General features: G+C 37.3%; 1 protein-coding gene across 16 annotated transcripts in view; it reads right to left on the bottom strand.

Moving 5' to 3' along the window:
* NAALADL2 (N-acetylated alpha-linked acidic dipeptidase like 2) overlaps positions 1-12,346 on the bottom strand; it is a 489,547-nt gene that overhangs the window by 262,044 nt on the left and 215,157 nt on the right. For all 16 annotated transcript variants that reach the window (XM_062603417.1, XM_062603427.1, XM_062603416.1 and 13 more), the window contains one exon: positions 1,608-2,109. In XM_062603417.1, coding sequence (XP_062459401.1) covers positions 1,608-2,101 — 494 coding nt within the window. In that variant the 5' untranslated portion in view covers positions 2,102-2,109. The remainder of the gene's footprint in view (positions 1-1,607; positions 2,110-12,346) is intronic.

The raw sequence follows: 12,346 nt of genomic DNA, 5'->3' as shown, positions 1-12,346 counted from the left end.
GAAAAATCTTGTGAGTAATGCGGTATACTAAAAGCATTGATTGTATATTTATATACAGAACTGATAGGTAGCTGCATGCTTGAATAAATTTGTTGAAATCGTTCTATTACAGAGGGGAAAAACTACCAAATGCCAAGAATTACACTAATTAAAGTATAGCAGCTATGTAAGTTTTTTAGGTTCCAAAATATTTATATAATTCATTTTACCTAAAGTCCAGATTCTCACTGATATCCCAATAGCTAGCTGAAATTGTTTGAAAAGCGATAAAGAGTTTGAAAAGGGATGTTTTCAAAGCAGACTTCGAAATAATAAAAAGGCAAGAAATTCTCTGTCCCCAAACACAAAGTATTGGAGCATTACCCTGAGACTGACAGGCTTCTCTGCAATTTACTGTAATTTGTGTAATACCCAGTCAGTAGGGCTTAGCTTATGCCAATGCTTTGTTCACAACTAAGCCTAATGACAGAATTCATTTCAATTTACTCTCTGAGAAGACAAAACGGTCAATTTCTTACCATTCAGAATCAACACTTTTCATCACCTATACCCTTTCTCATTATGAAAATAATTAGATTGCTACAGAGTCAGTTCAGCATATGAAAAATGACATGAAATCCTTCATAGCTGTTTTTTTCTCCTTGAATTTAGTAACAGCGTTGGCTCAAAATATGGTGCTAACTGCTTTAGGTTTTTAGGTTTGGTTTAGCAAATATAATAAAAGACATACTATCTTAGAAGGCTTCTATGGTTACTTTCAATGCACTTCTGATGCACCCAAGAACGACTCTTTGGACATCCGTGACAATATTTCTAACCTCAGGTATGTAATTTCTGCTCCTCCTGAGCTGGTACTGATCAAAAACAAAAAAAGTCTACGATGCATTTTCCTTTATCATGAAAAAGGAACTTGCAGCTCCAGAAGCCAGAAATAAGCTCATCTCTCCTCTCACACAGAAATAACTTTCAAAGTTGGCAGGAAAACCTAGTTTTCTCCACATCCACTGCTACAGAAAAGTGACTATACTCTCATATGAACATGTTATATAAACTTTTAAACCAGTGAAAAGTTTCCACATGGAGGAAAAAAAAAAAAAAAAATTCCAACCCAGTCAGTAAATATTTTACAATATTTTATACTCGTGAAACAGGTACTAAAAAAAAAAACAAAAAAAATACAAAAAAAAAAACAAAACCCAGACACACAAAGAAAAAACAAAAAAAATCCAGTCCTTCAGAGTTCAGAGGTCAATTTTCCATCCTAAACCCATGCAGACTAAAGGTTTACTTTACTATATGGATTGAAAAACAAAATACAGGATTCACTTATTTGCCAGAGATTAAATGGGGCTTTGTTAAAGCAACTACTATTAATAAACTTAGCAATAGAACATTATTAAAGCAAAAACAAAAATAACACAAGTTCATACTGCTAAAAATTACACAAGTTTCACAGATATATATATGAGCTTCTCAAGTACCATGAGAAAACTGAACATGAAGAAAGAGTCAAAGTTTGTAAATAAGATTTCATATAAAGCAAATCACAAGAAGTCTTAACATTGGCACCTGATTGCATTTAGACAAAAACATGTCAAGGTACATACCTGTAAATCTGCTGAATATGTTCAGCTTTGATTTCCTTGAGAATTTCATGGTAGGTATGAGCGTTATTTGGTTCTTGAGATGGTGAGGGAGAAGCACATTTCTTGCGTGCATAATATCCTATCAGAATTCCAAAAATAAATAAAATCAAAGCAGTGCAAAATACTTTCAGTATCTGAAAAAAACTGCAGCGGTTACTCTTTGGTGCCTGTCTCGTATAGTGCGAGATATAGTCGGGGTCTTCCTGAAGCCGCTGGAATCTTCCTTTTGGAGAAGATGAAGGCTGGATGGGCTCAAGATCAAGGTCAGGGCTCTGTGAGTTTCCCAGGTGATGCTGGACTGCACCATCCAGTTGGAAATGGTCAAAGCCAGGCTCCTCCAGCTCTTTTTCCATGTCCCATTCCAGTTCCAGTGCTGTAGCTTGGAGCTCATCGTTGTCAAGGTATGGAGAATGACCCTGTGCTCTCTGGTCTGCATTTACTTTGTGATAGGCCATCTTTTTATCTATTAAAACAAAATTTAAAAATATTTGTTTCCTTCTGTATGAACAATCTATTCTTTGTAAACCCAGGAGAACTAAACGTACACAATACAAAGCATAAACAGGGTTCTTAGTATTTCACTTTCCCCATTTCCATTGTCCTGCCTTCTTTTGTAGGATCAGAACCTTGAACCTTGTCAGAGAGAAAATATGATATTTAAGGGAATATAATATATTGTAGGAATATGAATAAAGAGAATTTACAAGTGCCGAAGGCAAAGCACAAAAGTTAGCCTATTATATTGTCAGTTCCCAAGATAATAATAACAAAATGAAAAAAGAAATCAAGTGAAGGCACAGTTTCCAAAACAATTATTTATGGCCTTAAAGTAATTTTAAAGCTTAACAACTGTGTGCATCAACTTCATTTCACACACCATACAAAATAATGCTGTTAAAGTTTAAAAAGTAGAATTAAGAGAACTTGCCTGATCTGATTCTAAACACAAGGAAATAGTAAGTTAAAAAAGAAATTTCAGGGTGACACTGTACTTACACATCAATAAAAGGCTTTCATTTAGATGGAGCATTCTATTATTTATAGGTATTTTAAATGCATATTTCCTGAATGACTGATGAATTTACTTAGAAATTGTCCCAGCTGTTTTGCTCCACTTATTTTTCCCATTTTAATGAATCAAAAGCACTGCCAGGTAAGTATTTATATCAAAATCATTCCCTTAATAGCAAGGCATATCTGTGGTACTTCTAGATATTTCTGTGGAAGTATGAGCTCCCTAAAGAGAACTCTGACCTCCAGTACAAACATTCAAAGTCAATTTTCAACAAATCATTTCTACCAGACTGCAACAATAGGGTGCCATTTTCCTCCATACTTTGACAATAGCTATTCCAACACATAAAGCATCTGTAATTTAGGGCTTTTCAAACATGAGATTCACTCATCAATTAGACTAAATGAAGATAAAGATATTAAACCTCTCACAGTGATGGATATTGGACTGACATATGCAACACTACATTATCCCTCCATTTTTACATTTTAAGTCTTTTTCTTTCTCTAAGACTTACCTCCAGAAAACAGTACTGAGGCCACATAATAGATGAACCTCCTCTAATGGCAAAGAATTTAGCTTTTGAAGCTCTCTTCAGAGACCAGACTGTTAGAAATCACTGATATAATGAAACCACCTATTGTCCACTGAAAGACTGTCCAGCTCTGTACAATGCCAACTTGGTCCTTGAACAGCTACTTAATATCCCTTGCCTACATATCTTGCCAGGTAGTCTAGAAACAGTCAAGAGAGCCCATAAATGAGGTATACGTTTTAAGTGCAGCTATTGTATACACTTTACAAATGAGTTCTCTGTCTGCAGTCCAAATTTTTTCATATGAAGCGAAAGCAACAGAGTTTAAAATCAGTGTGAAAATCTGCATTATTTAAATAATGATAAAAGAAAGTTAGTCTCTAAATTGCGGTTGAGTCAACAAATTATTTATGCAACCAAAGCCATTCTGGCTGAAGTTTATGGACTTTGTTAGCCCAACCCTCAGGCTTGTGAAGGTCTCTCTGAACTTGCAGTGCTACAATTTCACACTCCAGTATGTAAAGGATAGCCACAAAGAAGATGAAGACTCCCTTACTATATGAGTCACAAGGAGAAGATGAGGGGTAATGGGTACAAGTTACTCCTGGGGAGATTCTGACTGGACGAAAGAGGAGAATTCTTCACCACAAGATGAGCCATTGGAATAAACTCCCCAGTGAAGTGGTGGACTCCCCAGTGTTGGACACTTAAGATTCAGCTGTACAGGGAGTTGGGCCACCCTGACTAGATGGTACTTTTTCCAAGAAAGGTTGGGCCAGATGATCCTTGAGGTCCCTTCCAACCTGGTATTCTATGATTTTTTGATTATATGATTGTATCCAGCAGGTCCACCTCTTCCCCCACAGTTTTGTGTCACAACAGGTGCCCAACAACCTCATTTTTCCAACTCCATTGCATACTGTTCATCAGAAATTAAAGGCAAGTGTTTTGTCCTTTAAAAGCTAAACCAACCATCACCATATTACAAAAATACATAATTTTGATTCTAGAGTTACTATAGTCATTTAACAATATTACACATAAAACAGGAATTAAGGCAGTTTATCATATGCAATTGCATGGTAAATACCAATTTTTCTGAGGTTATAAATGTAGACCATTGCATATATGTGGCAGTAACCTTTTCTCTATGACATTTTAAAATTGTATGCTATTGTTCAATGCAGTGTATTGATAAAGGTTATTTAAGTCTATATATAAAAGAAAGATGCTATGATTTTTTTAAATGGTTGTTAACATAGATGAGTAGTAATCACATCCCACAGCTTAGTATCTCAACAATCCAAGTTTCATATAAAGCACCCAAATCAGTTATCTCACTCTGGGAGGAAAACAACACAAAAATCAAAAATAAAACAGAAAGCCAAAACCAACACAATTGAGCCTCCCCTCCCCCCGCTATGTAAACTAAAATAAAAAATTAGTATTCAATTCAGTTTTATACTTGACACCAGTCTTTGGAGTACGGGATCTTCTCATCAACACATGTGAAAGAATGCAAGAGTAGTTCCAGTGAATTTGTTCACTTTTCTGCTCATATTGCCAAGTTCATTATTTGAGTGTAAGGACATAGCACAATTTACCACTTACCACAAAGTACCTGAGATTAGGGCCTGCATTGTATTTAGCCATGCCAACAGCGATTTTATAAAGGGGTCTTCTTGTTTGCAATGCACAAGTCATTTGTGCCATGTAATCTATACTATCAGTTTGATTTAGTAATTGGCTAATTAAAGAAGTACGTGTGACTTACAGATCCAGTATTAAATTTAATTTTAGGCAGGAATTAGAAGGATAAGGAAAACACTACATAGAGAATCATAAAAAACAGAGGACTGCAGTATGGATAAACTATATGAAGTCAAGGAGAAAAAAACAAACAAACAAACAAACCCCACTGTAATAGTCCAGTTTGGTCTTCTCTATGGTACAGACCATAAAATGAACATATTTTTGAAAGACACTTTTTGAAGTTTCAGGAGATAGAAAAATTCATCCCATATGCCAGCAAGCTGTTTCAGCATTTAATTGTTGTTAAGTACCTGTTTTATTATTAAGATAAAAAAGCAACTGCAAAATGCCAGAAGTCTGTATGAGCACTAAGTGAGCTTTAAAGCCATTCTATAGGGACAGCAAAGGGGATCATAAACTCTGCAATACTGGGCAGAGCCATGCTGATGACCGATAAAGTTGATATGGATTTCTACACTCCCACATATCTGTGGGGAGAATGTTTATAGAAAGTTACCAAATCATTGCTAAATATCCTTTCAATTAACTGTACACAAGAAATCAGGAGAGTCAGCTTTATCAGACTGTTATTGCCCATTTCAAAACTATCTACCAGTTCTTTGATCTTAAAAATAATGCATTTATGCATCTACGCATCTACACCCTAATAGGTACATCTTGTTAAAAAAAAAAACAAAAAGAAAAACAAAAAGAAAACAAAACACACAAACTTTTTTTTTGGGATACCTTTCCTGCTTGAATGCTTTATCAATGAAGCCTTTGAAAACTATATAATAAGGACTATGTGAAACGTGTTGCATCTGTTACCACTGCCACTCTCCGATACCTCCACAACAGGAAGGTCAGCTTATATGAACCATGAAACCAAGGAAAGACCAATATGAATATATTATAGTAAATTATTTGTGACTGGTGCTGTAGTTGTTAAATCCAGTTCATAAATAGCTGAGACAATTAGCAGGCTCATTCACAGCAAGAAAAGCAGCAAGTGTTAACATGTTGCCCACAGTGAATACCTTCTTGGGCCATTTAGTGTTCACTACTGAAAAGGCAAATTTTACCCAGGAACTGTACTACAGACATGGCCTCTTTCGATAATCATAAAACCAGAAATCCAGGGTTGTTCATTAATCTCAATTTTAAAGGTTCTTTAATTTTCATTTTCTTCTCAGTATCTTCTATAAAGAGTGCTTTTGCTTAGTCCTTGAAATCATTCTTTATCTAGACAAACCCCCAAAGCAAATATAATGTCACCAGTTTGAAGGGGAGGTAGCTGTAGCTAACATAGAAATCAACACCCACTCACATACAAGTCTTTAAAGTGTATCCGACAATAATTTAGTACTTAGTTAAATGAGATGATGCCAAGTTTCAGGCCTAGACAAATTTCTTTAGTTATAAATCCCTGACAAAAGCTGTTTGCAGAAGAGATTACAATGTCCTTGTCAACAGCAACATTACATTACACTGTAATTCAAGAAATAAAGTCATACCTGCCATCATCAGTTCCTTAATTTTCTGCATTAACGGCTTATGCCTCACGTTTGGGATATGGGCTTGGCAACCAGATCAGTTACAGTAGGGAAATTAAGTTCCTTGTCACCATTCACAACCGCCATATAAAAACAAATGACAAAGCTAATTGATCACATTTCAGTAGCTGACTTAAGACAAACACAATACGAAAGAGTGTGCAGTGCTGTAGAAGAAGACAACAGAGAAGTCAGACTTGAAAAAAGTGGTGTGTAGAACACAGCTAAATTGAGTCCAAGTTGTCTTTTCATGCAACACTATTGATTACTTTCTGGCATACATAAGTGACATAGAATATTTAACTTCTTCAAAATCTCTCACCAATTTTATTATATTGTTAACAGCAGCATGGACCAGGACTCTATTAATAACAACACAAAGAATGACTATATGACAAGAACAGGGTCTATAATGCACCCTGACTGATATGACTTATGGACAATGATGCCCAGTTGTAAATAAGATTGAACTTGCCTGTTGAAGCAGGGATCAAATGTGTCAGCTGCTTGAGCTGTAGCAGCCTGGGCCATCCAGGTGTGCACAGGTACATGTATGTATTTTCCTGCTGATTTTTCAGAACCTTTGAAGTCCTGGGACTCAGAGAAAGAACTGATAGGAAGCTCCTTCTCATCCAACAGACAATTATCACAAAGATAAGGCAGACTCAGCTGGTCTCTGTGGGCCATGTATTACTAACATGGATCTTCTCCATCCCCAGATATGTTTAGTTTGCAAATACCTATCTACCTGAAACAAAACTCAGAAATATTTACTGAACTTAGAGTAGCTAACAGCATCCATGATATATGCTTAGCCTAATCAGGAGGTTTAGTACCAACCTGATTATGCTGCGGTTTTAACAATGGCTCTTACAGAGCCTGTGCATTTCCTGTGGTACATGCTGGGCTGCTGCTTTTCCTTTGCTTCCATTTTCAGAAAGAGCATTTCCCTCCAGTCTGGGTGGTTAACAGCTGTTTTCTAGTTGCTCACTCTTTACCACACTCCTTTGCAAATATCAGAACAATAGTCTCAAACAAGAAAGGAGAAGCCCTGCACACACACTGGTTCCTTAGACAATGAATTAATCACTCATCTTTGTGCTCAACACAGATGCTGCTGTTCTTCCTTGGGAAGGGCATTAGATAGCATTGCAGTGTTTCTAAAAGCACAAAAGGGGATGGAGAAACAGAAATGTGAGTGCTAGGAGGGATGCGCTCTATATGTCTGTTTAGTCACTGTTCCAAACTAGTTCTAATGAACGAAATTATGTTCTACATATTTGTTCCTGCCTCAATCACCCCTCCACCATTTGCCTTCCCACAGCTCTGCCTGTCCATCCCCATTTCCCACTGGGTCCTGCTCCTTCAGAGCAACTTTATCCTTCCCCACCTCTGTCCCAAAGGCCCTTGCTTCTACCTTCCTGGTGCTGGAACTGCCACCAAGTTCTGGCATCTCTTCTTTGGGGAGCCACAATAGCCAATGGGTGGGGAAAGCCCACCTTACACCAAGGATTCCTCAGAAAACAAGTGCTGGATTTCAGGGACTTGGAGACATTATACAATTATAACAAACAAAATGAATTCAGAGGAGATGCAATTGCAAGAAATAAGAATACATTTCATTCAAAGGAAGAAATTTTAGCCATGTGTTTCATCCAGTTCCTGCCATAGTTTGGTTTGAACTGCAGCCATCCCTGGATCCCCTCTGCCCCCTCAAGCTCAATGCGATTTGGGATAGTTAGTAGCAACCACCTCTTCTTACAGAGCAATCAACCCACCCAAAACTATTCTTTGAACACATTTCTCTTTTCCCATTTTTCCTCATACCAACTGCCTGCATGCTAACCTAGTAACATACAGTTTGCCTGCATCTGTATTTTTTTCCAAATTCACAGTTTCATCAATAATACATTTTGCATTAAATTTCCCAGACATTATAACTGCCTCTGAAATAAATAAACCACAAAGGCTTACCAAGAGGAACACTATTATTGGGGCATTTGCATTTAACCTTACAGTTGAATTTGATGTGATATAAAATTACTGTAAATGGTGGTTAAATTGAAAATGATAACAATGATAGCTGCGGTAACAGGCCCTAGCAGTTCTTAAGAAAGTTAATTTTAATTGACTCATTAATGCCTTGGAAATTTCTACATTGCCAGTCCTTTGGTTTTGGCACATTTCACTGATTTTTTTCTTTTTCTTTTTTTTTTTTAATCTCTATTTTCTTGTTAATTGCTCCAGTCACTCACACTTAAATTAGTGTTAGAAAATTAACTTTAAAAATTTGAAAGCTGTACACTTGCAAGCTACTACACTCTAAAAAACTGAGCTAATGGGAGTCTACTATACTTGAAAAGGTGCAAACCAACATTAAAATATACTATGTGATTTCAACCCATGTATTTAATAAAATAAAATAAAATAGAAATAAAAGTGAAATAAAATGTCAAGTCAAGTCAAAAAAACCTGATGACTCCAGAACAACTGGGATGCAAGATTATCTACCCTTAGTCTATGCCAAAGAAGATAAGAGATGGACAAGAGTTGGCCCTGTAATTTCAGTCTATTCCCTGAGAGAATGTGCCCCCTGACAAAAGGACACAGCATACAGCAGACCTGCAAGCATCACACACACTCAGGACCTAAGAACAAGTTTCAGTAAAATACAGATTGCAGACAATAAGCCTAGTAAGTCACACTCACATCTCTTCTAAAAGGCAAACAGCTTGTAAGTGACTTAGACACCTAAGGGCATGTCACTTCCAAGCAGAATAAACTCAGATATATGAATGACTATACATGAAATAAGGCAATTTAAAAAGAGACAATATTTCAAATCTGCTTTTAAAAATAACAGATCTACAGACAAAGCCTTCCTCTATAAATCCCGCATGTGTGACTGACCTGAGCCCAATTTATTTTCCCGCAGGAGCGCTAAGCATCCAGCTGGTGATGTCAAGTGCTCACAAAAACCTGTTTCTATGACTTCTGTTGAGGAGACCAGAATGGAGGGTGGTGAGGCAGAGATCAGATGACTCAAACTCATCTGCAGAGCTTAGGATCAATCTGACACCTTTATGTGGTTACAGAAGACAAATCTTACTAAGATTTCACATGGAAATCAGAAATACACATGACATGCAAAGACCTAATGTCTCATGATGAGTAATTTTTTTGGATAAACCACGACTTCAAATGATATATATATAAAATACTGATACACATGAACAAAATGTTTCTGTTGTTACCATCCAGCAGTCTTCTAACTTGCTGTAGAAAAATAGGTCAGTACTTACAAAGGAAAAAAAAAAAAAATCATTATTTCAGAGTACAATTTCTAGAATTTTTTTTTTCCTTCATTTCTTGCTTAGTGGACCACTTTCATCAAATTCAACAATAACATGAAGCCCTTAAAAATAATACATTATAGAATCATAGAATCTTAGAATAGTCCGGGTTGGAAAGGACCTTAAGATCATCTAGTTCCAACCCCCCTGCCATGGGCAGGGACACCTCACACTAAACCATGTCACCCAAGGCTCTGTCCAACCTGGCCTTGAACACCGCCAGGGATGGAGCATTCACAACTTCTCTGGGCAACCCATTCCAGTGCCTCACCACCCTAACAGGAAAGAATTTCTTCCTTATATCCAATCTAAACTTCCCTCATTTAAGTTTTAAGCCATTACCCCTTGTCCTATCACTACAGTCCCTAATGAATAGTCCATCCCCAGCATCCCTATAGCCCCCCTTCAGATACTGTAAGGCATTATAGATCTGAAGATGGCAACATTTACAATTCAGCTTTATTAGAATTTTACTATATTTTGACAGATGGCAGCTTTGATGATTCTGCGCATGGTTTATAGCAGAAAACAAGAATAAGGCAGTAATACAATTTTCTGCTTTTTTCAACTATCTCTATCCAAAGAATTCAGAAAACAAGCAAGTGTACTTCATAATCACACCAGATTTATTTTCTGGGTGAACTCTCAAATGTTAAAGCTCAAGTACACAGAGTGGTGTTGCTATGGCAACCACTACTGCAACCCAAGATGGGAACATGTTTATGAAAGCACATTTATATACCCACATACACATGCCGAGGCGCACCAATGCTCCAGACCCTGTCAGAAGGCAATCAAGCTATTCATGCATTACCAATCCTGATTCTGCTCCTGGCAAGGCAAAGGGGGACATTTGCTGAAGCCATTAAGCTGCAGCAACCCCACTTATAATCATAGAATTGTGTCAGTTGGAAAAGACCTTTAAGATCATCAAGTCCAACCATTAACTCAGCACTGCCAAGCCCACCACTAAACCATGACCCTAAGTGGCACATCTACACATCTTTTAAATCCCTCCAGGGATGGTGACTCCACCAGTTTCCCAGGCAGCCTGGTCCAAAGCCTGACCACCCTTTTGGGGAAAGATTTTTTTCCTAATATCCAACCTAAACCTCCCCTGGCACAACTTGAAACCATTTCCTTTTGTCCTATTTCTTTTTACCCGGGAGAACAGACTGACCCCCACCTCATTACAGCCTCCTTTCAGGCACTTCTAGCAAATGAAGAGGTCTCTTCTGAACCTCCTTTTCTCCAGGCTAAACAACCCCGGTTCCCTCTGCTGCTCCTCATAAGATTTGTTTATTCCTGGTTTCTAGGACCTAAACAAGGAAACCTTAATTTGCCACAAGATGTAATATTAGAAGATTTAGTGTTCCTATAGCTATAGGCAAAGAGTGGAGTGGTAATATGTTTGGTGTCCGTTAACCTTTTTTTTTCTAAATCTCCACTGAAATAAGCTGTCAAGTTTGAGAAATGCCAGAGTTTGGTCATTTGCGTCTGCCTGGAGGTATAATTTTGCATGGTGTACAATTCCTATGAATTTATCACAACATGTTATTTCACACATACTCAACATGCTGTGACATACGGCATGCTGAATCCACCAACGTCTATATGCTAAAATAAGTTTATGATTTCTTTTTAGAAGAAAATCCAGGTTACCAGAGGAACCCTCACTTGATTTCTGGGGATAAAAGTTGAAGGAAGCGTCCCTTCTTTCCGCTGCTTTGTCTACATATCTATCTATTAAGGAGTTCCACAACTCTTGACACAGCCTTTCCACATCAGCCAGCATTGAATTCAGTGTAGACACATCTTAAACTTGTTCCTTTAGTTATCACTCATGCTGCAAACACATTTAAGATCTGTGCTAAAGTAACTCTATATCTAAAGCTCTGTATACCAGTAATATATATGCTTTCAGTAGCTTTCCAGGATAATTTTACACCTTGATGTTAGTCCTTTGAGAATTAAATCACAAAAAGTAGCTAGATATGACACTGTTCTCAGCCAATTGTGACCACAGCCTTGGGAGAAGAAGCACAGTTGCTTAGCCTATGATTTTATCTTCAGCCTCTATTTGATGGTGTCTTAATCTCACTTATGGACATGTCTCAGCCCTGCTGAGATGTATGAAGATGGGGCTATTACACTAAATGAACCAGAGAGTCCCATTATCCTTAAGACTCCCTCAATTCTCAATTGTCTATCTCAGCCTGTAGTTGCTTTTGACACTTGTAACTCTATAGTTACACAGAATTTATAATAGAATTCTATTAGGCTGAACTCTGAGTAGTTCTACTAATTTCTTAAGCAACAATTTCTCACAAAGTAAAAATAATGCTTCTTGATCATGAACAGAGCGGCCTTAGAGAGCAGCATGACACATCACAATCTAAATAAACAGATCAGCTGCTTTAGAGGAAAAAGAAATAATAAACCTTCTTGTTCTTTTAGACTAGGCCAGGGTTTGTGCATAACTTTTAGAGCTT

Source organism: Pezoporus occidentalis, unplaced genomic scaffold (genome assembly GCF_034315485.1).
Source record: "Pezoporus occidentalis ecotype Australia unplaced genomic scaffold, CSIRO_AGI_Poc_V1 ctg8, whole genome shotgun sequence".
Taxonomy (NCBI): Eukaryota; Metazoa; Chordata; class Aves; order Psittaciformes; family Psittacidae; genus Pezoporus; species Pezoporus occidentalis.
This window is presented reverse-complemented; position numbering and strand designations above follow the sequence as displayed.